We start from the raw sequence: 23,980 nt of genomic DNA on the forward strand, positions 1-23,980 counted from the left end.
AACCTCCTAAATTGTGGATGAAAAAAACCAACTAACCAACCAATCCAAAAAAACAACAAAACCCGAAAAAACCCCCAAACCCAAAACAAAAAAAACCCCACACTAACTGTCAGGGACACTGGAAAAATACATAAGGAAAAAAAAATTTAAAAGACACCAGAAACATATTAACAAGACAGTTGCCTTCCAGAGCTGACTGCTGCTGGCAGAGCTCCCGCTCCACTGGAGCACCAGCGGGGGCGCAGGAGCCGCTGCCCAGCTCCGCCCGGCACCGCCTCCCGTCCGCGCTCCCTCCCCGACATCGCCTCTCCCCGCCCTCCCCCCGGGCCGCTCCGCGTTTCCCCTTCCTCCACCGCGGTCCCGGGGCCGTCTCTCCCTTCCCTTCTCTCCGCTCCGCTCTCCCCGCGGCGGCGACGTGTGGCCGTGCGGGCGGTGGCGGTGTCGCAGCCATGTGGGTGGCGGCGCTGGCGGCGCTGCTGGCGGCGGCCGGGGCGCAGTACGAGCGCTACAGCTTCCGCAGCTTCCCACGGGACGAGCTGATGCCGCTGGAGTCGGCCTACCGCTACGGGCTGGACCAGTACAGCACGGAGAACTGGCCCGAGAGCGTCAGCTACCTGGAGGTCAGCATGCGGCTGTACCGCCTGCTGCGCGACAGCGAGGCGTTCTGCCACCGCAACTGCAGCGCCGCCGGGCAGCCGCCGCCCGCGAACCCCGCATCCTCGGGCGCCGGGGCGGCGCTGGTGGAGCTGCGGCTCCTGGCCGGGGTGCTTCGGCGGGCGCAGTGCCTGCGGCGCTGCAAGCAGGGGCTGCCCGCCTTCCGACAGGCACAGCCCGGCCGCGACCTCCTGGAGGACTTCCAGCGCCGCGAGCCCTACAAGTACCTGCAGTTCGCCTACTTCAAGGTGAGGACCCCCTCTCCCTCCTTCATCCCTCCTCCTCTCCCCTCCCATCTCCCTGCCCTGCCTCCGCTCCCCAACCCCCCGCCTCCGTCCCAGCCTCTCCTCCCCAGAGTCCCTCTCCAGGCCTGTCAGTGTCGTGGTGGAGGGGGACGGAATGGTGTGTCCCTTCACGTGGCGTGTCCCAGCACGGCCTCGATGGATGCAAGTGCCTTGTACACCCATTTCTGGAAAAGCCACCGCTCATGCCGACCTCTCGCCTGGCCCTCGGAGCAGGTTTCTCTGGGCCATAGCCTCATTCCCCATTGCTTTCTTCACATCAGTTTAGCTGTAATCCACCTCACCTCCATTTTTCCCTTACTCCCTGGTCAGGCCCCCAGTCCTTGTCCCCACCAGGCTGCCCAGCGAACACTTCATCATCTTCTCCTTGACAAGCCTTTCAGTCCCTTCCACCCACTCAGCTCATGTAACTGACAGTGGGATCAGCATGTTCCTTGTCTTTTTCCCTGCTACCTGCCATCCAGCTTGCTCTTCACCAGTTTTCCACCGCTCATCCAGCATGCCCCCTAGATCAACCCTTCCAGTTCTTCCCTGACATCTGGCCATGGAAACCTGCCTCTGTGTCCTGTAGCTGTGTCACTCCCATCCCTGCTCATCTTTCCATCTGCCTTACTTTCTAATCTTCTCTGGAACCTTTTTCAGACTCTTCATGTCACAGCTCTGCTATTGCAAGCGCTCTTCGCTGCTTCCTGTCCCTCAGAGTGGCCACCTTCTCCACTTGCTCACATCTGGTCCAGTTCTTTCAAGTGCAGCAGCCCCCAGCCTGTGACTTGCAGATAGCCTGATGCCTGCAAAACTCCAGTTTTGTTGCAGCCGTGGGAAGGAATGAAGGAAAAACTGGCTGCTGAAGTGGGACACTAATGCTAGCCCTGGAATGGTATTTACCTTTTACTCTTGGGTCAACCAAGACTGGGGACACATACCTCCCTTAACAGATTTCATCCTATTTTTCTAGCTTCTTGTCATCTGTCCAGGATCTAATTGATTACTTTCTCCCTCCTTATCTTCATCTTCTGTTCTCTGTATCAAGGTCCGTCCCTTCTGCCATCCCCTCAGATACTGCAGTTACTCACATTTCAAATGAACACAGCATGGGGGGGGCGGGGGAGGAGAAAACAAGCTGAGCTCTAAGATTGCTTTCTCTTTTAGGGATTCACTCCCAACATATCCCAGTATATATTATATAGGGTTGTTTACCTGTGCGTTCTTTTTGAGATTGCCACTTGGAAGCACACATCTTCTGAACTGTTACTGTGTCCTGTTTTTAGAAGTTCTGTTTTCTCAGCACTTTTTCCAAACAGATGCGGGGAAATGTGTTCTTATAAAACCAGAACAGTATTCACATGCACGGCATCACACTGGTGTCATTCTGTGCATTGAAAGCCATCCCTAAGACCGTACAAAAAAGCTTAACTTGATGCATTAAAGCCTCTGCACACACTAAACAAAAGGTACCAAAGGTTTCTTTTGAATTACTGAGAGGGCAGGCATTCCTCAAATTCTCAAAGCCATATAAGGATACGAAAATTACATCACCACAAATGTTTCCTTTTCTTGTCTTAATTTAACTATCAGTTCCCCTCTTGTGGTACATACAAAGTTTGCAATGTTTGCAAAGTTTGCAATCACAGCAAAAAGCAGTGCTGCTTACCATTTCTAATACAGTCAAGTAACTGACAGACAGGAGTGTGAGAGGGAAATTGGAGGAATCCCTCCCTCTTTCATTAAACTGTTTTTCAATCACGTTTGCAGTAGGTTTGAACAGTGTAGTTTGATGTCTTTGCCTTTAATTTGTCTTTCATATTGGATTGTAATCCAGCTCTGAGCCCTTATTACTTGCGGAGTTCTGAATGGGCCTTTGGGACCTACAGACTGCTGCATCCAAAGGACTTTTTCCTGGCTGGTGGCTTCTGAAAAAGGAATGTCTCTTCCCCCACTCCTCCACCCCTCCCCAACAGCATTTATAGTATAGGAAGAAGCGGGAGGGAAACGCTTTATGTCATTTTTTGGAGTGACCGTGTGTTTATTCAGGTGGATTGCAGAGTGAAATTCTGCCACGTCTTAAGATTCTTGGAGTAGATGTTTCTGTGCTGCTGCTTGCTCCTCTGGAGGGAGCTTTCCCAGAGCCACTGAGTTCACTTAGGAACGTGTTTCTACAAAACCTTTTTTTATTTTATTTTTAAGAGGTGAAAATTGAAACCAAGAGTGAATTATGAACTAAGTAAAAATGAGACCTGTCAGCCTGCCAAAGAAACAGGATCACAGCATACAGCACAAAAGAAATCAGGCATTTGACGAAAGTTCAGCTGAGATTTCCCTTTGTGTTTAGCACCGTCTGGGCTGACTGGAAACGTGTAGTTTTGGGACAACCAGAAAGGGCAGCTGGCAGTGTTCCAGCACTGGGACACTCATAGCGGCACAGCAGCCATGGGTGGGTTGAAGTCTTTCTTCAGTGCAGTTGTCTCTTGGGTTTCTTCCTGAAATGAAGGGATACCTTTTACGGATGCAAACGGAAGAGTGTGTGTGCATACGTGCCTGTGGCTCCTCCTTACGGTTTTAAACATACACTGCCCTAGGCTATTTCAAATGCGAGGTGGAGCTCAGTATCAGCTACACATCAATACACTGAATGGCTTGGTGTGGATCTTGACTTAGAAAAAAGGTTTTAACATTTTACAAACACCCAAGACTTTTGCTTTCTCTCTCACTCTTCCTAAATATATGCCTATGTACTATATAATTTATGAAAATATATGTGTATGTATAAAATAAAAAACCCATCATGCAGGCACACAGAAATACTTACATGTTTGGTACATGCATTTACAAGTGAGAAATGTATACTTCAGAAAGTATATCCAGTTGAGATTAAAGTTAGGTTAAAAATGAGTACAGAAAATCACATAGTACATTAGGACACAGTTATTGAGCAAGTCTCTGCAGTTTGCTCTTAACTTCATAACACTACCAGGAATATGTATTATTTTAATGTTGTCCTTTGTACTGCTAGGCAAATAAGTGACATAAACACCATGTAAACATGGTCAGTGATGACTCCTGCCCAATATCCATAGGTTGGCATTAGTATTTGCTGAGATTAATCCCACACAGGAGCAACATGTCAGCTTTATGAACAGGGGAGGGAGAAGGGAAAAACCCCTAATTTCTTCGATTTACAACCATCATCTGTGCTATCTGCAACAATAAAACGAAAAAAATTGTTCATGGTGATGAAGCTAGGAGTAAAACTGAGAAGAATTATATCAGTTTTACTGTATGATTGTACCTGTTGAGACTATGTTTTCAGTATAAGTAAGTTTGTGACTATAGAGACTATAGGAAAGTCATTGACAAAAACTGGGAACATTTGAACTGTTTTGGTTTTTTTCCCAATTAACCTTTTTTAACTCCTTCCTCTTCTCCCTATCCCTGTTTAGGCTAATAATCTTCCAAAAGCTATTGCAGCAGCTCACACATTTCTTCTGAAGCATCCAGATGATGAAATGATGCAAAGAAATATGGCCTACTATAAGAGCATACCCGATGCTGAGGAGCATATTAAAGACTTGGAGATAAAGCCTTATGAGGTAGGCTTTTTATTCAGAGTTTGGTCTTTTGGAACTGTTCTATTATTCCACTTACTGGGTGAGATTTGGGGATCTCATGTGCTTATGTGTTGTCAATTCTTACTCTCCTTTCCCTCCTTCTGTCATCTCAGTCACCTCCATTCTGCCTTCTTGAAGCATTCAGTAATTCTCACCTGTCCTGCACTTCATCGTTCCATAAATGGGTCACAGTAAATCACAGACAGTGGCATACCTGAAAGCTACTACATGCATATCACTACTGGAGCTAAGCAGGTGCATAGTAACAGCACAGTTTAAAATAACTCAGACATTTCGTGTTAAGATTCCATTGAAAATCTCTGTCACAATCCATGCTTTAGATTCACACTGTTACTTCTGTCCTGCAGGCTTTCCTTTTGATCAGAAATGGAATTACATACTCTGTTCTCTAGAAAATACCTGATAAAATCCATTAGTCATCTGTATTTGTTGTCCTTATCTTACCTGGAGAATAGTTTATGCAGTCATCCAGAAATGCCAAGACATCATTTACTGCGTTTGAATTTACACACCGCTTCCTACAGAGCAGTTACTGCTGGTTTTCATTCCTGCCAATTTTTCAGAACCTCTTTGTCAGGGCTGTGAGAGCGTATAATGGTGACAACTGGAGAACATCCATCTCGGACATGGAACTGGCTCTTCCTGATTTCTTCAAAGCCTATGATGACTGTATTGCAGCCTGTGAAGGCTCCCGAGAGATCACAGACTTTAAAGACTTCTATCTTTCCATTGCAGGTGAGTGGTCAGGAGACAGAAAGGAAAGTACATTTCAATTTGTCCGTAGGATTGACTACCCAGGTCCTGTTCCTGAGTTTGGGCCAAGAGGATTTTGTTAGATTCACTGTAAACTGCTTGAATTCTGGTTTATGTTTTTGTTCTTTTTAGTAACATAAATGAGGGCTATCAGGAAATCAGAACAGAGTACTTGTATTAACATGGAAGTTCTGTGTCAGAATAACATGGATTTTTAAGTGATAATAACTGCCCCATCCAGGTAGCAATGGTTAATCCAGACAGGTCTCTTGGCCACCCTTTCAGTATCAGTTTGGTTGCCTTTGAGGCTCGGTTGTTAACCTGCCTTTGAAGTTGGCTTTAGGGATTTGTGTAGGTCCAGTGATCTGTATGTCCTTTCTTTTGTCTGTTTTTCATCCTTCCTACATTAGAGTTTTACTAGTAGATAACATCTATTTTTCGTGTGTAGCTTAAAAAAAAAATCCATTGCTTTGCAGAGTAAAAGGGACATAAATTTTTTTTATTATTGTCAAAATGGCACATATACATCCCCTACGCTCTTTGGCAGCAAAAGAAACAAGTAATTTCTCCAGTGCTCTGGGCTCAGCGTTGTTGACAGTATTTGTGTGGAGAACACATGCGAGTTTTCTCAATAAACTCAGAAATTCTCTTGCATTTTTCATGTTTTTAAGTTGCCATAAGGAAAACCAGCCCAACTTTTTGTCCTAAAACCATAATATGTGTTGGAGAGGGGAAATTTTCATGAAATATGTTTATACATGAGCAGCTCCAGTTTCTCGTGGTGTGCAGCTGATATCCACTGCTACAGCTGACATGGAATAGCTATTGCAGGCCTCAAGCATTGCCTGATTTACTATTGGGCAAAGCAGGCAGGTGCCTAGCACAGCAAATAAGGAGCAAAGGTGAAATCACAGGCAGTAAAGCAAGAAACACAGACTTTGTTTCCCAGCTGGTCAGAGCTCTGGCATCAGGTCAACTCCCAAGCCACTGTAAAGAGTACAGCATCCATGCTCAGCTGTGACTGGCACTTGCTGTCATCCTTCCTCTTACTCCCTGGAAGGGAAGGACAATTCCCAGCAGTAGTGATGGGAAGGAAAGGTAGGAGTTACTGCATGATGTCATCATGACCATGTATGTGCATTTCAGTATTTCGCTCTTGAGATGAGAACGTTCAAATTTACTTACACTGCCTGGGCTGAACTGTGCTCTTGCTGCAGGGAGAAATATTCTGCCTCTGAGGTTTTTACTGCAGAAAGCAGATGTAGCAATAAGACTTAACCAGAATTATTTGGGGCTTACACTAGGTATGTATCCTTGAGCAATGAGTTATGTTTGGAAGCCAGCTGTCCTCATTGCATGGGATTGTTTCACTGAGGGACTTGAGTCTGTGGCTTTAATTGCTGGCTGGAATTGAACCCTGCTGTGCCTGGAGATTCCACTGCTCTTGTAGAAGATGAGTCTGGTAATTTCATGTGGCCAGTTACATTTAGTTAGCTTCAGTGTTCTTCATTCTAGGAGTTCTCAGGGATGAAAAGTGTTCTTTTGTCTTGGTTAGAGACTTGCTGCACAAGCTTATCTAACTTGTTTTCACCTGCCTAATATGGCTAACAGGTAAACTAAGACTTTAAAATACTTCTTTTCTGTGTTGTAGCCAAATGTGATATATCCTGAAAATGTTTGATACTCTTTGTTGGAAGGTTTCTTGAAATGTATTTCCTTGAAGATAAAATCACCTGTAGTCCTATTGCATTATAGCAAGCTTTTTTAGGCTGGGTAAGCTTGTGAACTTAAACATTCCTGGCTGAAAGTCGTTCTGTGGTGAGTGGCATATTCTCCTTTTTCTTCTCTTTTAGAACATCCAAACTGCAGGCACAATATGTGGCCATCTCTGGAGGTTTATTTTGCAATCACCTACTGTATATCTCTGTCACACAGTTGTACTCAGCAGCATGTGGACCTTATCCGTGCAATAATTTCATTAAAATGCAAAGGATTGCAAAATGTAAAAAATAAAAGAAAAATAAAAGAAAGCACTGTTTACAGTTAGGAAATAATGCAGTACTCTGTAACACTGTAAAATCCACTGCCACAAGCTGTCTGTAGGTGTCAGTGAAACCTAACTACTCAGTTCTCTGAAATTCCAGCTTTGATATGTTTAAAGTCGACTGTGCAGATTTTTATGGAAGGACTGATTACCATTACTTGATATGTACTTCAAATGGAGTTGTAGGTTCTCAGTACTTCCAAGCAGCAAGTTCCAGATGCACAGGACTCAGGAGAGCATCATGAGGCCAAATTTTAATGGGTAGCAAATGGGAGGCACTATAACAACATGCTAACCATATCCTGCGTTGTCGTTTTCTTCCTTCTAGATCATTATATTGAAGTCCTTGCATGCAAAGTGCAGTGTGAGAGTAATCTGACGCCCGTTATAGGAGGCTTTGTTGTTGAAAAGTTTGTGGCCACCATGTACCATTACTTGCAGTTTGCATATTATAAATGTGAGTAGTGATTTATTGTGCTTAAATAACATCGGGGTGATGTGAGACAGATTCCATTCATAACTCTAGTTACAATGCTTTAGAACGTAAATAGTGGCCTCCAGAACCTGCATTTTAACCTGTTTCAGGACAGAAACTCTGAGTTTCCTGGTATCTTTTTCTTCCTGTATTGCTGTAGTTAACAGACACAGGACACAAAATGTTCTATGTTGAACCTGTGCTCATAAAATTGTCTATGAAAAAATACATTGCAGGACCCTCTGTTTTAAGTTATGCATGGTCTGTGTTGGAAAGATGAGGCAGTTACAGAGTAAGTGTGATCTGATCCATCACTGCCCTTCGTTCTGTATGTGATACCTACTGCCAACACAAATTGCTAACGCTTTTCGTAGTTTCATATAAATGTTAAACTTCATATAAATGAAAAATGTTCATTATATGTATTTTATGTTTTAGATGCCTTTTTGAAGTAACTCATAACATATTAGGGTAAACAATATCGGCCACTGACTATACATTGGAACATCTGGAATGGCACAGACCCATTTTGTACACCTGTGTACAAAAACCTACGGTTTGTGCCAAGAAAACCATAGTGGTTAAACTGTCAAACCCCCGTGGTTGTTAAGTGGCTGAATTGTATAGCTCTAACAATAGATTTTTCCTTAAACTTCTAATTCATTCAGTTAGAGAAACTAAAGATTGTAACTTCAAAGAAACACGTTATAACAAATTTATTCTATTGAATAAATACTCAATTTTCAATTTACTATTCAGAATTTCTTCCACAGACAAACCTACAGAGTATTCCATACCATTTGCTTTTTCCTAGTGGATTCTTATAATCCTGTTAGAATGGGCCTAAATGGGTTTTGAAGAAAGAAGGGACCACTTAACAGAAATCATAGTATCTGGTTCTCAGTGATTACATATTTGATAGGTAAATCATTTAATGAATTTTGTGGTTTCTTGAGGAGCTACTTGCACTGTAGCTTTTACAGCTATTCCTGCAGGCTCCAACATTGAAGACACATCAACCATGTAGCATCAGGTTACATGACTTCTGCTTATGTTGTTTGACTACACATTTTACACATTGACTCTTCCCTCTTTGTCAGTTCTAGTACAAAGAAGTGGGGAAGTGTTTGGTTTTTTTTAATAAGTGCCCCAGTGCATATCACTAAGCTGTGGGCTGATACTGGGATACCTGGGAGGAACGTTTTATTAGGATTTTCATAGAAAACCATCAGAGCTGAGTCACCATTTTTCAATCATGACCTGACCTGTTTCAGGACACAAATATAGCATATTCTTTCTGGGAAGCAGGTTTTTTTTCTATGCAACTGGTGGGGAGGTAGAATATGGGTTCTGTTTCCATCTGAGTTTTTCAGAACTTAGATATTAGTAGGAATTTGTTCATTTATCTTATCTGGATTTTTTTGTGTGTGTGTTTAATAATTAGTGAATGACATGAAGAATGCAGCTTCTTGTGCTGCTAGTTACCTTCTGTTTGATGAGAAAGATGAAGTAATGAAACAGAACATGGTGTATTACCAGTACCATAAAGACAAATGGGGACTTAAAGAAGAGGATTTTCAGCCCAGATCGGTAGGTGAATTATCTAAAATGCCTTCTAGACACATTTAAATATTTCTCTAAAACTCAGTGGGTAAGAGGTTGGGAAAATGGAGGTTATCTGTTGGTTCTAGAGTTAGACACATACTGTTTTGTGAAAACCATATAGAGAGTTGTGCACAGAGATGTAGTGTGTCACGTAAACAGTGAATGTCATTATAGTTCTTCCCTTTCTGTTGAAATATGCTACAATAGGATATAATATAATATGATGACAAAGAAATTCACACTGGTATTTCTCTGTCACTTATGCATATTTATACCTTTATGTACCTCTATAAATAAGGCAGCTGCCCCCTGAAATCTCCTGATGAAATCTCTGAGTAACGTTCAGGCTTTTGTGAATCATTATCTGCCAACATGTAGTTGCCCACCCGCTTGTTATTTCAGGTTCTGTGGGCACTGGAATGTGTCTGGATATGGTAACTCCAGCTAAACTCACTTTCCACTTACTCCATTTAGAACATAGTTGGGTGGATGAGGATGGAAAAAGGCTCAGGACTATATTGCATCTAATTATCTAAATTAGAATACTTGCTGCAAAGAACCCACAGTAAACATGAGTCCATGCAGCAATGATTGTGATCTGGCTTTGAAAAACTACTCTAAAAATGGATTTCTATGCTGTTCATATATTTCCATGTCCAAGGAAAATTTACAGCCTGGACTGTGACATCAAATTTGATTTTCTGTCATTTCTTGTTACCAGGATTTATGTCATGCCACTGAATTAGCTGCTTTGTGACACCTGAGTGACTCCTTAGGCATCAGTCATATAAACTGTACAACTGGTTAGTCATTAGCGATACATGTTCCACAAATTAAATTTGGTGCCTTCTCTTAGGGCATGACTTCCCTGTGGAAGAATCATTTAAGTTAACCCAGCTGTGGCAACAGCAGACATCCTGGAGGATAACGTTCCAGTTGCCTTTTCCATGTTGCTTCTTCAGACATCTCAGTCACCAAGACCTTCGCTGGCCCAAAGGCCCTTGTTTCTTAATATGGCATTAAACCCAGTGTATCTGTGCAGTGCTCAGGTGACTGACCTTATGCAAAGCAGTGCATTTATTCCTCTTATAGCTTGCACGGATTTGATAATTACACTTTCTACCTCTCAGGCCAGCCTGCTCAAGTCAAAAATACCACCCCATTTGAGTTAGGTGGGGTTTGTTTGTGGACAGCTGTTACCTGCAGCACGCCTTATCGGCCCACTGGAAACCCAGGCCTGCCCTGCAGGACCAGCTGAGACAGAAGGCAGCAAAAATGCATTTGGTTCTTTCAGAAGGCAGCAGCAGCAAGTCTGAGCTCACAGGGGAAAGGAACCGCTCCTTTGTCACTGCTTTTGGGAACAGAACTGTGCTTTATGGCCATATTGGAGACAATGTTTGATGGTGAGGGGTAGCAACAGTTTGAAACTGCAAACCGCAGATAGATTTGGCATCCATGTGCAGAGAGGGCAGAACAAGGGCCCTACACATGAATTCTGAATGTTTCATTGATAACTTCTGTAGCTGGGGACTACAGATAATTTGATTTTTAAGTACAAAATACTAAATGGACACAGCTGTATTTTCTTGTACTTTGATCTATGTAACTATGAACAGGAGTTGCTTGCTGTCCTAATCACTTGCCATGAAAACCATAATGCCTCTGGTTTATTTTCAAAGTGGTAATGGGGTGACAGCAGGATTTAACTCTGGCACTAATCTAATGTCACAAGATGTTCTTGTGAAAGAGGGAGTCTCCTGTTTTCCTTCCCAAAAGGTAGTCAAAGCAGATTACAGTTGATGTTCACAAATATGAGAATATGTGACTGAGCTACACTCTGTGGTCCAGGGCAAGAGCTGGGAAGTGAGGAGGGACAGGTGAGTGACCTTGCAGAATTTTACTAGTCCAGACTCAGGCTGGGGTGGTGAGTCATTATCATGCAAAATAGCTTAGTGTCTCTTTTTCCCAGAACTGCCTGCTGCCATACGCCAGGGTCAGCACACAGGGAGGCAGAGGCTTTCTCATGTCCATAGCCCACTGGAATGCAGGTGCATGCTGCTACTCAGCTCTGGCAGTCTTATTCCTTATTCTCAGACTTACCAATGCTTTGAAATGTGAGAAGGAGGAGAGTGCTTTGCTCTTCTCCGATTGATGGAGATTGTGCTTACGAAGATCCACAGAAGAGTTTGGATACACCACTTGCTGTTTTACTGTTCCCTTTCTCAAACACTATAAACCCCTCCTGGGATATGCCTTCTACTAAGGCCGAGTCTGATTTTACTGGAATAGTTTGAGGTGATGTGTAATGATGCTCTCCTGTCTTGCTACCCTAAAGTGACATAGAAATTTTGGGTTTTTTTGATAGGAGGCAGTTCGATACCACAAAATAACCACACTTCAGCTGGAAATGTATGAATTTGCGAAGGAACATCTGATGGATGATGATGAGGTGAGTTTTATATAAATGAAATCATGGTCAAAAAAACAGCAGTCACGTTAAAGTGAAAATGATACATAGATGTAATCCCAAGATTTAACTAATACAGAAAAATCTTCTTGTAACTGTGACCAATTTATAACAAATTTTTAGTTTTGTAAGTAGAATGTAAGAATGAACCCAAAGAACATAACATACAATTTTAAAAAACATTGCCATAATTAACATAAGGGCAAATACAGTGCACTGAGCCCACAGAAAAAAAGAAAGTCTACTTTGCAAGCTGTAACACCAGGGGGCAGAGAAGTGGTATGTATTTTTAAACCAAATGTTTTTCTAGGTTTGGGTGTGGGGATTTTTTGTTTTGTTTTGGGGGGTTGTTTGTTTATTTGTTTTTGGGGTGTTTATTGTTGTTGTTGTTGGTTTGGGGTTTTGTGTGGGTTTTTTTTTCCTAAATGTTGTTTGAATTATATTAGAGATCCTTATAATTTTGTCCAGAAAATTGCCACCTAAATTGTAATTTTTGTCCAAAGGAAGTCTTGATACCTGTTATTTTATTCTGCTCAGTAAAATTTTGGTCACCCAGTCTTGCTTCTTAAATGGTTAGAAATCATGGTCAAATAACATATAATGACTACTATTTACACTGGAAATATGTAAAATGGATTTTTTTTTTGGGGGGGGAGGGGTGCAAGAAAAGTAGTTAAATTGTTGAAAGGGCATTTCTTTGTCTCCCACAGCTTAAATTAAAGTATAAATTGTGGAAGGCTTTGGATTGCTGTTTGCTTTGGTTTTGGGACCTTTCATTCAGAGGTTTAAAAAAATCTTCAAATGATGGAGCTGTTTGTTGCTGGCATTGGCAAAGAAACAGCGGTGCTCAGCTATGGCATGGGTCAAGGATACCTATAATGAGCACTGCTGATGTCTCTCCTAGTTAGAAAAGGCAAAGATGGTTTATGTTAAAAAATGAAATCACCTTTGCAATTTTTATGTTATCCATCACATAGGGAGAGATAATATTTTATAGTGGAGAAGTAGTGTCAGCACTGCCTTCAGTATTCTCATGACCTGAAAGCAACTCTATGTAAAATTCCGTTGCAAGGTTACCAAACTTTAGGAAGACTTTCCATTGTGATAAAGTGCCCTGAAAGACAGTTTAATAAGCTTATTTAAAGGCTAAGCTTAGATGAGGGCTAGTTGGTATGGATTTTCATCAGAGTGTGAAATACTTGAGCACTTTTTATATTCCCTTGTTGGTTTGTGCTGTCACCCATAAGGTTTTCTTATGTCAGGCATAAACTTATTTGTAATTTTTTTCCTTCTCTCATATCTGTTGCTTCAAAACACGGGGATGAGTAATTAAGGAAGGGGAGACACAGTCCTTTTTGAGTGCTTTCCCCATATGTTGTTACTAGGAGGGTTTATAGAAACAATCTTCAGCCTCAAGGACTATATATAGAGGAAACAAACATTCATTTGCTGGCATTCATTCCTGTAGCTCCTTTCATCAGGGCAATTATAAATGACCTTGCAGTCTGCAAGAGGGAGGTGCAGTGAAAATGTCAGTTAAACTTTTGAGGAACTGACAAGGAAGTCACATTACACTGGATTATATGTTTGGGTTAAACAACCAAAATTACTGTGCGTGGTCATGTCACAGATATCCCTTCCTCACACTCTCATCGAATTAGGAAAGTTACCATTCTCCTCTCCAGGGGGAAAGCTGAAGGGCTTCTGTACCCTCCCTTGCTAGGGCTGAAGAACCTGAGAGGGATGGAGGCTGTCCATGCCTCTGGCTTGGCTCTGGCTTTTGGTAGTGAACTCATAAATCCCTGGCTACCCAAACTTGTCTTTGGCTGCCGGAGCCTTCCAGGGATTCCAGACAGAGCAGGAATAGCACAAAGGTAAAACTGCTACCTTGCAGTTTCTGCTCTATGGACAGGACCTGGTAGTGTAACTGGAATTTTTCTTTTTTCTAATATTTCTTCTGGCACAGATAGAAAAGCTTGTTCCATAGGAATGATGAAAAACCCAGATAAGGCATTACAGTAAAAACTTTATTAAAAATTGTTAAGGATGGAGGCAACCTCTCTTGGAAGTGCACTCTGTTTATTTAAACCATGTGCTTCTTGGGCCATAGGCCATAACTTCTGCGAGTTTCTGGGGTCCATGTTTGCTGTCTGTGAAGTTGCTTGTGGGCCAACAAGCCCATAAGATAATCTGCAGAAAAAAACATTCTTTTTTCCTTGACTGAAGTAAAAGGATTGATGTGGCAAGAGATATCTTCCTATGTGAATGTCATTATTTTCAAGTGGAGAATCGCATTTTATTCAGACTTCTCAGTGCTCCTGTATCTCAGGTCATCCATGTGTCTTTCTATATACCATTAGCAAAGCGAGTGAGAACATTTGACTTCTTCTGTAATACATAGCAGTAACTGCAGAGGCTGGAACAGGCAGTAATGATTTTTGCATATGTTACTACGAGAAATACTGTCCTACTCCTCTTACTTTATTAATGTTTTTCTACAAGGAAATGAAAAACTCTAATTCAAACATTTAACACAGAAGAGGTGACAGAGAATATTAGCGCCAACTACCTACAAATTACTTTTAAGAAAAAGTAATTATTCTTAAATATCCTTGCAGTTTTCCACAGGGAAGTTAAAAGAACGTTATGGTGTTGTCATCTTAGTTGGCCATGGATAGATGAGCTTTTTGATTTCTATTCAGATGTGTAATGCATAAAGGCTGTCATGGATACAACTCCTAGTATGGCAGATTTAAATAGCAAACTGAGCTATTAAGAGCCAGACACTCAGCTAGTGTAGATATAACTTCAGCACTACACTAATTGTATGAGACATGTTTTTGGCACATAAAATCAGTGTTCTTGAGGAATTTTTTTCAGGGGGATAGCTACTTAGCTGTTCTAAATTACATAAGAACCACAAGTATTTGGCTGGGATGATCCTACAAGGTGATTTTTCTTTCAGTACTTAATCAGTAGGTGAAAAGATGTTGGCAGCTTTGTCCCACTTTTTTTGGCATCTTGTTCTTTTTATTTGTGTATAATGTCTGTGTCCACTTGAATAGTGGCTGAAACTAGAATGCTCCATTCCTAAGTGTGATGCAAAAAAGAGTAAGTATTGAACTAATGTGGAAAGAGGAAATATGGAATAGCATCAAAGCACAAGGGCCCAGTGGACTACTGATAGTAAATCTGAATTCAGCCTATTTTTCTGTTTGGGAATTGCTAACAGTGTATTTCCAGCTTTATTCACTCCCTCTTTGCTTATGTTCAAATGATTTATACAAGTGTGCTGTATATACAGCAAGTTATAAGTCCAGACGTGTAAACCCTGCCCTGCCTGTGACCTCAAAAAGCGGCACTAGCACCGCTATGCTGAGAAGAGCTGGTGGCAGCTGTTTCAGAGAGAGTTGGCAGCTAACTGGCAGTGTTATGGTCCCTGTTCAACATATGCTTCCTCAAAGAAGAAAGAAAAAAAGATTTTTTTTTTCCCATCATGATTTCCCAGTGGAGGTTCTTCCCATGTGGCTGGCTCTCCATGACCTTCCTGCTTTCTCCTCTTGCTTCTGCACCACTGGATGTGTGTCTTAGTCAAAGATGTTCTTCCTTCCATTTAAACGACCTACCATGGGAAGCTGCCAGCATAGTTGAGCTTAAGTGGCAGTATGTGCCCAAGTTGCAGGTACTGGCATTAGGAGGAATTTCTGCTGCCCAGATCTTCTTTAGGCTCTCTGTGTAGCATAAAGCAGGCAAGAGAGCATAAGTAGAGCTCAGAAACAAAGGCACTAGAAGGCTTGTTTTCAGTGCAATCGGAGCAATGTTGAAGTTGTTCTGAAACTGAGTTGACTCATGTTTTATAGGCATTATAAATACGTTAAAAGGAAAGCATATTTATTGATTTACTGTAAAATACTATTGTAATAACTGCAATGTACTGTAATCCCTCATGGTATATTGGAAAAGAACAGTTAAGTGTTCAGAATATATCATTAAAATGAAATGGAAAAATATTTGAGAAACTAGATAACATACATGTAAAAAACAACTAAGCTCTCTTAATGTTGAAAAAAAAGCCCTAAAAGCATGTGAGAGTGGGCATACTGTGGACTAAGTATCTGAAAAATAAACAAGTTAAGGACCAAATAATTTTTCTGCACAAGAAATTGAGGGATTTTCTTTTTTTTTCCCCTGCTAGAACGCAAAGAGTGTCCAGACTGGTCTGTACAGCTCATGGAGGTTCTGGGAGGGCTTTGCGGTGGTTATAGTGAACTCTCATGTTTTAACTGAAGGTTAGATCAAGGAACTTTCTCTTGGTTGAAGGCTGAATAAACCTTTCAGGCTGAGCCACTCATTGACACATGCCTTACCGTTACCCTGATATAACATTTTCCCCCTTCAAAATGTTGCTGGCCAGTGAGCTGTGTGGTGTATACTTGCCGGCTCTATCAGGTTCATGGAGTCAAATCCTCCACAGTCGTTCATATCAAACCTTTTTCTTCACTCTTGCAAGATAATTAATTGTTCTAGAATGAAATCCACTGGTTTTCGTAACAACTCCTTGTGGCTACTCCTGTTAGTACCTCAAATTAGTTACTAGAGCAATTACAGGATAATTACTCATTAGTTATAGGGCACCCTTGACCTCTCCTCACAGAGACCACTTGTGCAACCCTTCCCACTACCATAACCTGGCCACCTACACCCAGTACATAAGGAAATCAAATCTGTTGCTCTCAGTGTTAAACAAGTATCCAATCATTAAGATCTTCAAACTTTAGCAAAATTTGAATTTTTGTTGTGAAGGACAACTGGGGAACATTTATGTGGGATAAATATTTTCCTTCTAGGTCATAGATTATAAGGAAACAAAGATCCAGCCAGTTCTTCTTGCTCTGTGTATTGTCTCTTAAGGCTTGGTTTGTTGGATGAGTTAGAATAAAGGCTGTTTCTTATCCATTCACTGGTAATCACACATAAAAGCACGTCCAGGATAATATTTTTCTATAGATCTTAATTCATTCTACTACACTATCTTTTTTATATTCTCTGTTGCTTCCCTGAACAACAGGCTATCCCACTGCAGTGCATACAGAATCCCTATAGAAAAGGCCATCAGCAGATTTGCATAGAAAGTATGGGTTATTTTTTCCTGCAACTTTTCCAGTCCACACTGAGAAAGGACAGAACAAGATTGTAGGTGGAGGCAAGGACCTGTGAATGATTAATATTTGCATTTGCAGACGGCAGTGCTTAGTCTTTGCAAGGAATGGTGAAGTGTCTGGGTCTGTCAGTGAGCAATGCAAATGCTGCTGCTGGCTGCTGTTTTTAAATGCTGCTGTCGAAAGAAAAGTTGGTGCTGGACCATCGGTCTCAAGTGTGCCATAACTGAGCCATGTATTGGTAGCTTTTCTTCTTTGCTGTTTATTTTAATAGCTGGCTAGGAGTCTCCAAAGTACAGATGTTTCTTCTAAAAGGTTGTGTTTTGTGTGTGTGAATGCAGCATTTAACACTGCATAAAGAATGGCTTGGCCCAATATGTACCTTGGTCTTGGACATTCAGGTTCAGGTACTAGGTGGGGAGTTTTGCATTCTTCTCTTTTTTAGGCCTTTTTTTTTTTCCAACTGCTCTAGCTTCACTTATAATAGTGCCCCAATCTCAATAGCCTGGGTTAGCTTATTCAGAATTAACCAAGAACTCTGTTTTAAAATTAATTTTTATTATAATCCACTTATTCACATATCCTCTGTGAAACCTTCTTGAATTAATTACTGTGCCACAAAACTTGTTCGTTCTGTCCAGTGCCTCTGCTGAGTTGTTAATCTAAGCCAAGGATGCTCCAATTGCATATGTGACAGATAATTGGAGGCTCCAGTTGGTCAGATCAGCTTCTCTGATTCTTTGAACCACTCACACTAGTTTGGAAACATTCTCCTTTTTCTGTTCAATATCACACCTCCCATATTTCAGACTATATCTGTTCCATCTTTTTACCATACATCCTTGCTCTGTCAGTCCCACTTTCCACTGACTGTCCCTGGAGAGGGAAGAGGTTGGTAGCACAGGGAGGGAGGTTGTGGGGTACCACAGAGCTGCTGAACCTGCAGCAGGTACCTGACCTCCAGTGCAAACCTGGAGGCAGCAACTGTGGACCAAGGGCCAGCCAAGGAGGACCTGTTTTGCTGCAGCTGACGAGGCAGCCCACATGCATGTATTTCCCTGTTGTTGGCTGCCTAACTATCAGGCATGTACTGGCCTGGCAACAAACTGTTCTCTTCCCTGAGCTTAGTCAGACCCCACATACTGATTTCCTAACTATCAGCTGAACAGCTGCATCATGCTTTGGGCCATATATTGCTCACCCATGATTTGCATCAGCACCATGTTTGAGCAGCATATTTACATAACCTGCATTAGAGGTGGGTGGCTGTTGTCCCCTTTAGTAGCTGGCAGGGGAAAGCATTATGGGTTTCCAGCTGATTTTGCATGTAAAATTTGATGTTCTTTCTGTAAGGGCAGGAAGGAGCTAAAGAGTGTACCAAATAACATGAGGAACTCTGTCATGCTGAAGGGCTAGGTACTATCGAAGACTCATTTCATACTCCAGATATGCAGGACAGCAGGAAGTTACTAGATGTGAGCAGGCAGAAGGCTTTTTCCCTAGAATGAACACCTGTGAAATATTTACTGACTTTAGTCATACTGAACGCCTGGTGTCAAGTGAGCACTGATGGGACAAGGACAGTGATCAGTCTGGTCCCAGCTGCCAGTGTGACAATGTGATCAGCTCTTCTGAGGCAGCCTTATTGCTTTTTCGTTAGGCTACCAACTGCTCCATGGACAACTTGCAAATGTTTTACATTCTGATTACGAAGGCACCGGCAAAACTATTTTAAGTGCAGGTTTTGGTTTTCTTTAAGTGTAATCTGGACGTTTTGCCTTTTCAAAAATAACCAACATCCAGGCAATTATTCAGTTGCATTGCAGCATATTTTATGTATGTATATTGTTTCAGCAACTTTTTTAATATTTTTGCCATATTTCAAACTTTGTTACTTCTCAGTACGCCCAATTAGACCGCAACAGCTTCCCTATAGCTTCTGTGAAGCTTTCCTTTAGAGCTCAGTTTCAGACACCAGAGATTTCAGGTATCAGTCTTTTTTCCCAAATATTGTTGCTTTTAAATATCCTTTTCCATTTGAACCATGGATTTCTATATTTCATATATTTTCATATGTTTCTAAATTTGAAAACATACCAGAAGTAAAAAATTTGAATTCTATCTGTATCTCCTGTGTCTTCCGAAAGATCCTTACTGATGAGTGTGCAACAGTAATATGCATCGAATTAAGTTCCCATATGGTTGAGTTCCAAAAGTGTAATATTGAAATCTCCATGACTTCCTTATGCTTAATTCTGGGTCATCCAGTAAGATGTTTATTCCATTCACCCTCCTTCTCAGATTCTTAACCGTTTGAAGGTTGTCTTTGCAGGTAGACAGAGGAGATAAATCCTTTTTCATATCTGTTTTTCTTTCATTAAAGTATGATCCTGAGGTGTAAAAGAATCAGCTTGAGTTAGGTCTGGGACCCCTGTAGTAGACAGCTGGATTCCCGGGCTCGTAACTGTTCAGAGTTTAGTGGCACCTGCCTGTCTGCAGTCCTTCAAGAGGCACCCGAATGCCCACAGGTTTGGGACCTGTGCTATAAAACTTGACCTGAAGTCCTCTGTGTTCTGTTTCTGTATCTTCCAACTGCTTGTGTAGTGACTACTGGACCCAGAGGCTACTTTTCATGTGCATTTGTGAAGTGGTATTGAGTTCCTCCCTTGACTGCGCTACTTAGGCAATCAAAATTCTTCTAACAAAGGAAAACATGCAGAAACGTTGAATTCCTGTTTTCCAATTGCAGGAACCAGATTTCTTGCAACCAGGAAGACAAGTAGGGAATACGAAAGTGTTGGCATTTTTTCTTGTGTTTTACTGAATTGGATGCTTAAATATTTCGAACAAATCCAAAGCACAATAAATTACCATCCTTCAGGACTTGCTAATACTGCTTCATAGTTGGAAAAACTCAGTGGTCTTTTGAGATGGAACTGTGAAGCAGGGAACAAGAGCAGCAGTTATTTCAGCCAGCTTTTCTCCAACGTTTGTTTTTGCTTGCTTGGTTCTCATTATTTATCTCCTCACTAATCACACTTCTGAAAAATATGATGTTAGTGCTTTTTAGTTACAATATCCACAATACTGTTATTGTATTAAAAATAGCCAAAATTATCTATTTAATTGTACTGTTTTCAGTGACAGAGGTTTTAACAGCCTTTCCTCAGCAGAATAGAAAATTGTAAAATTTTGCCTCTCAAAATGTATGTGTCTGGAAGAGGCTGTCTTTCTGAGGAATATCTTTCTAGGCAAAAAATGTGCTTAAAATTTAATTAGGATGGTAAAATACTGTTTGCAGTCTTCATTAAGCAGAGTCAGAAGCATAATACAGTTCACAAAGACTTGAAATGGGTCGTGAAGGGAAAAGGGAGAATGAGCATCCATGCAAAGACGGCTTGCTTTCAACATAACTGCTATAAATTCTTATTAATTTAAACATGAGAGTGAGTAAGAGCTGATCAGATTTTCCAGCAGACTATTTTTTCTGTCAGAAAGTGACAATTTGTTTTGGAAAAAAACTAAATGACATCTTAAGACCCTTTTAGAACGTGTCAAGAAGGAAAGGCAGGAAAGTTTAAAGAAAACGTAGTGAAATTAAGAGGTTATCAGAAGATTGTAGTTCTTAGAATAAAAGGTTGGAAATGTAATTTTGAGCATCCACATCTCTCGTACAGCTCAGCTTTTGAGTTGTACCAAAAAGTGCAAATATGCACAGACGTTCCCACAGAATCTCCCATCTCTGGCAGTGTTTCTGAATTGCGTATGGAAGGCAAACCAGACATCACTGGTGTTTCTGAGTGTGCCAGCAGATGGGCTGCTACAGTCAGTTTTGAGTAGTTTGAGAGGTTGCTGCACATTTGCTGTTGACTGCTTGGTTTTCAGCACTGAAGGTGTTACACTGGGCTGTAAATGATTGCAACAGGTTTTAGCTCAGTTACTGTAGCTTAGTTGACAAGACTGTAAGTTCCAGCCAGTGGGGCTGTATCATCCCAAAATACTCAGGCTTGACTGTGAGAAGACATTTTGCTGCGGCAAAATATAACATATAACTATGTTAGGAGTAGTTTAAATAAAGGAAATTTATGTTGCGTTGGTACCCTGTATTAGCAGAGTGGAGCTTGTAAATGCAGTATTTCCTAGGCTGACTCTAAACCCAGTGTATTTGTTTCCAGTATGAAAAACATTGTTATCTCTGGTTCTTCACATTTTTGCTGCATTGAGGCATGACATGTGAAGAGCTGGGGATGAAAATTGAAAAGGTGTGTGTTGAAGGGTGTGATGGCAAATAAACAGTTAGAGCAGACAAATATATCGTCAAAGTTATGGTTCTACAAAACACTATCAGTTTGAATTTTGAAGCTTTCTAAAATTCTCTAATATTTTATGGTATTTTAACAATTTCCTGATTTGACAGGTGCTTTAAACATTTATTCCTCTCTAAGTTTGAGGATTTCATTGTCTATTTAAGTACCTGAAAAAGTACAATAGGATTTACTGTAAAGTGTAACATCTCCTTCTTTTAAGTCTGTGTGTCCCTGCAAGTACTTGTGTTACTCCTGTACGGGCCATTTACTTGCCTTTAATAGGCTTGTTGTATCTACAGGAAGGGTGTTAAAAATATTTGGACACATATTATTACAGTTTATGTTTTGATTAAAATAGCAAAAATTTCCCACCAATTTTGCAGTAGAAAGTTAACTTGTTTCTGTTAAATTTAATGCCTTCTAGGGTGAAGTTGTGGAATTCCTTGATGAGCTGTTAGAAGTGGATGAAAAGAAGGAATCCTGATGAGTGAAATCATCACAAAGTGCTTTACGAAAGTGAAGACTCACCATTGCTCCTCACTATTTTTGGTCACTTGTAGTTCCAGTTAGATATACCTCAAAGGTGCTTCTTTAAGCTCCACTTTGTGTCCCAAAATCCACTCCTGAAAGGTTACTTCCATGCTGCACTGACTCTTCTGTGAGCATGGCTTTTCACTATGCAGAATTGGTGCATATGAGTTTGCCTCTCGAACTTTCTTTCCTTTACACAAACAACAAAACAGACTATTTGTGTTTTCTGGGATAACACTAAGTTTCCTCATTTCAGTGCTGTTCTACTAAGTTGTAGCACTACAGCTAAATTCTGAAGAACTTTTGTCAGATTATGAACCAAGGAAGACATAACAGTTCCTCTTTCTGAGCTATGTGTTCTATTATTTATATGTGTCTTTTTATATGATGATGAATAAAGTGGTAACGAATCCCAGTGCACCCAAAAGATGTTAAGATACATTTAACTAGCTGAAGTAAGGTGATTAACAAAGCACAGCTAGTGATCTTGTAAAAATTGCTTAAAGAATTTTGAAAGCAGTTTTGATCTTTCTTAAAAACTGAATTAAATTCCATGATGTGCAATTAAAAATAAAATAATTTCTTCTTCCTAACAGTTGTTCTTACTCTTTCTGTTGAAACAACCTGTGGTCCTTGTGTGAGGTGGGGCCAATATATGAAATATTGGTAATTGATGTATTTTGTATTCTCTTCTGAAGAAAACAGTTTGCTTGGTTTTTTTCAATCTGGTGGAACTGTCTGCATAATTTTCATCCAAAAGTAAGTACATGTGGAAACTGCAGTGATTTAAAATGGAATCTTGAAAAATATTTATATGTGAATTCCTGTTGTTTTTATTATTAGCTGTACGGCAGAATCCAAAACAGAAATACTTTGAAGGCCCAAAAGAGTGTGCTAGAGAGGAGTAGTGGGTTGGTAGATAAGTGTGCTGAAGAGCAGAAATCCCCTTGACCTCAGAGGAGGATCCAGGATTTCATCCTTTGCTTTCCTCTTTCGTTTTCAAGGATCAAGTCCTGCAAGTGGTTTCATCCCACTTACATCAAGGGCAGGCAAGCATTCAGCTCTCTTACGACTGAACTGTTATCCAGCTGAATGGAAGTGAATTGCGCAGCTAAAATCTGTGTTAAGTTTTTAAAAAGGCAAAGCATGATCTAAACTACCTTGCTGAGTTATTGCTGTTATAACTTATATATGCTGTAGTAGTCTATGCTATTGAGCGTCTACAGGGCATAAGAAGGGGAATCCATAGGATCAGATTTCAGTGTCTGCCAGCCTGTGACAGCAATGAAACATTTGAAGTTGCATGTAAAAGATGTTTGGAAGATCAGATTGGCTTTTTTAGCTGCTTTAATATAAATCACAACTAATCCACTGAATTTGATGGGTAGATTGTTTTATTCTCAAAATGAAAATCTATCAAGAGCCTTTTAACTTTGGGACATTTGCCCAGCTCCACTTTTGGTAATGAGGCCAGAATCTGGCTTGCTGTGTGCCTTGAACAGGCAGAGTGTGTATCAGATTTCATTATGGTTTTTGTTCCACACAATATTATCACTCCATTTATTGTAATTTTGTGTAAGAAATGAACTTTGCTTTTAAAACTTAAAAGCAGCTGATTGTAAACGATCACTTCACGTCATGAATTACATGTAATACCCTGCTGGGGTAGTTTCTTCAATTTATACTTCGTTTTCTCTTGTTGGAGGTGCGTGTATGCTCAAGGGAGAGGTTACTGCTCTGGAGTCCTCATTTGTCCTTCTGCTTCCCAGCCTTCATAGACAACTCCAGATTTCCTCCTCAGGAACTCAACGATTGATCTTAAGACCATGTACCGAAATAGCATCATCTTTCATACTCTGGCTTTCGAATCCAGAAATCCCACTGTTAAAGGGCATGGAGCTGGTTGGAGGTGGACGTATCCATCTAGGCTGCCTTTGTTTTACAGCATTTTTAGTTTACTTTTTTCCTATTGCCATTTACCAAGCTGACTTCAGAGCTCTGCCAAGCACCGGCTGTTGCCTGGCTGTTTGTTTCTGTGGTGCCCTAACTCTTGTGTG

General features: G+C 41.0%; 1 protein-coding gene across 1 annotated transcript; it reads left to right on the forward strand.

Annotated features, from left to right (window-relative positions):
- Window positions 1–135: 135 nt before the first annotated feature.
- Window positions 136–22,518, forward strand: CRTAP (cartilage associated protein). Its single transcript, XM_051768522.1, has 7 exons — window positions 136–902; window positions 4,394–4,543; window positions 5,146–5,317; window positions 7,708–7,836; window positions 9,299–9,444; window positions 11,825–11,908; window positions 21,817–22,518. Exons 1-7 carry the CDS (start codon window positions 450–452, stop codon window positions 21,874–21,876), a joined length of 1,194 nt encoding a protein of 397 aa, XP_051624482.1. The 5' UTR covers window positions 136–449; the 3' UTR covers window positions 21,877–22,518.
- The last annotated feature ends 1,462 nt before the right edge of the window (window positions 22,519–23,980 follow it).

Source organism: Manacus candei, unplaced genomic scaffold, assembly GCF_025592945.1.
Source record: "Manacus candei isolate 608988 ecotype Guabito, Panama unplaced genomic scaffold, ASM2559294v1 h1tg000095l, whole genome shotgun sequence".
Lineage (NCBI taxonomy): Eukaryota > Metazoa > Chordata > Aves > Passeriformes > Pipridae > Manacus > Manacus candei.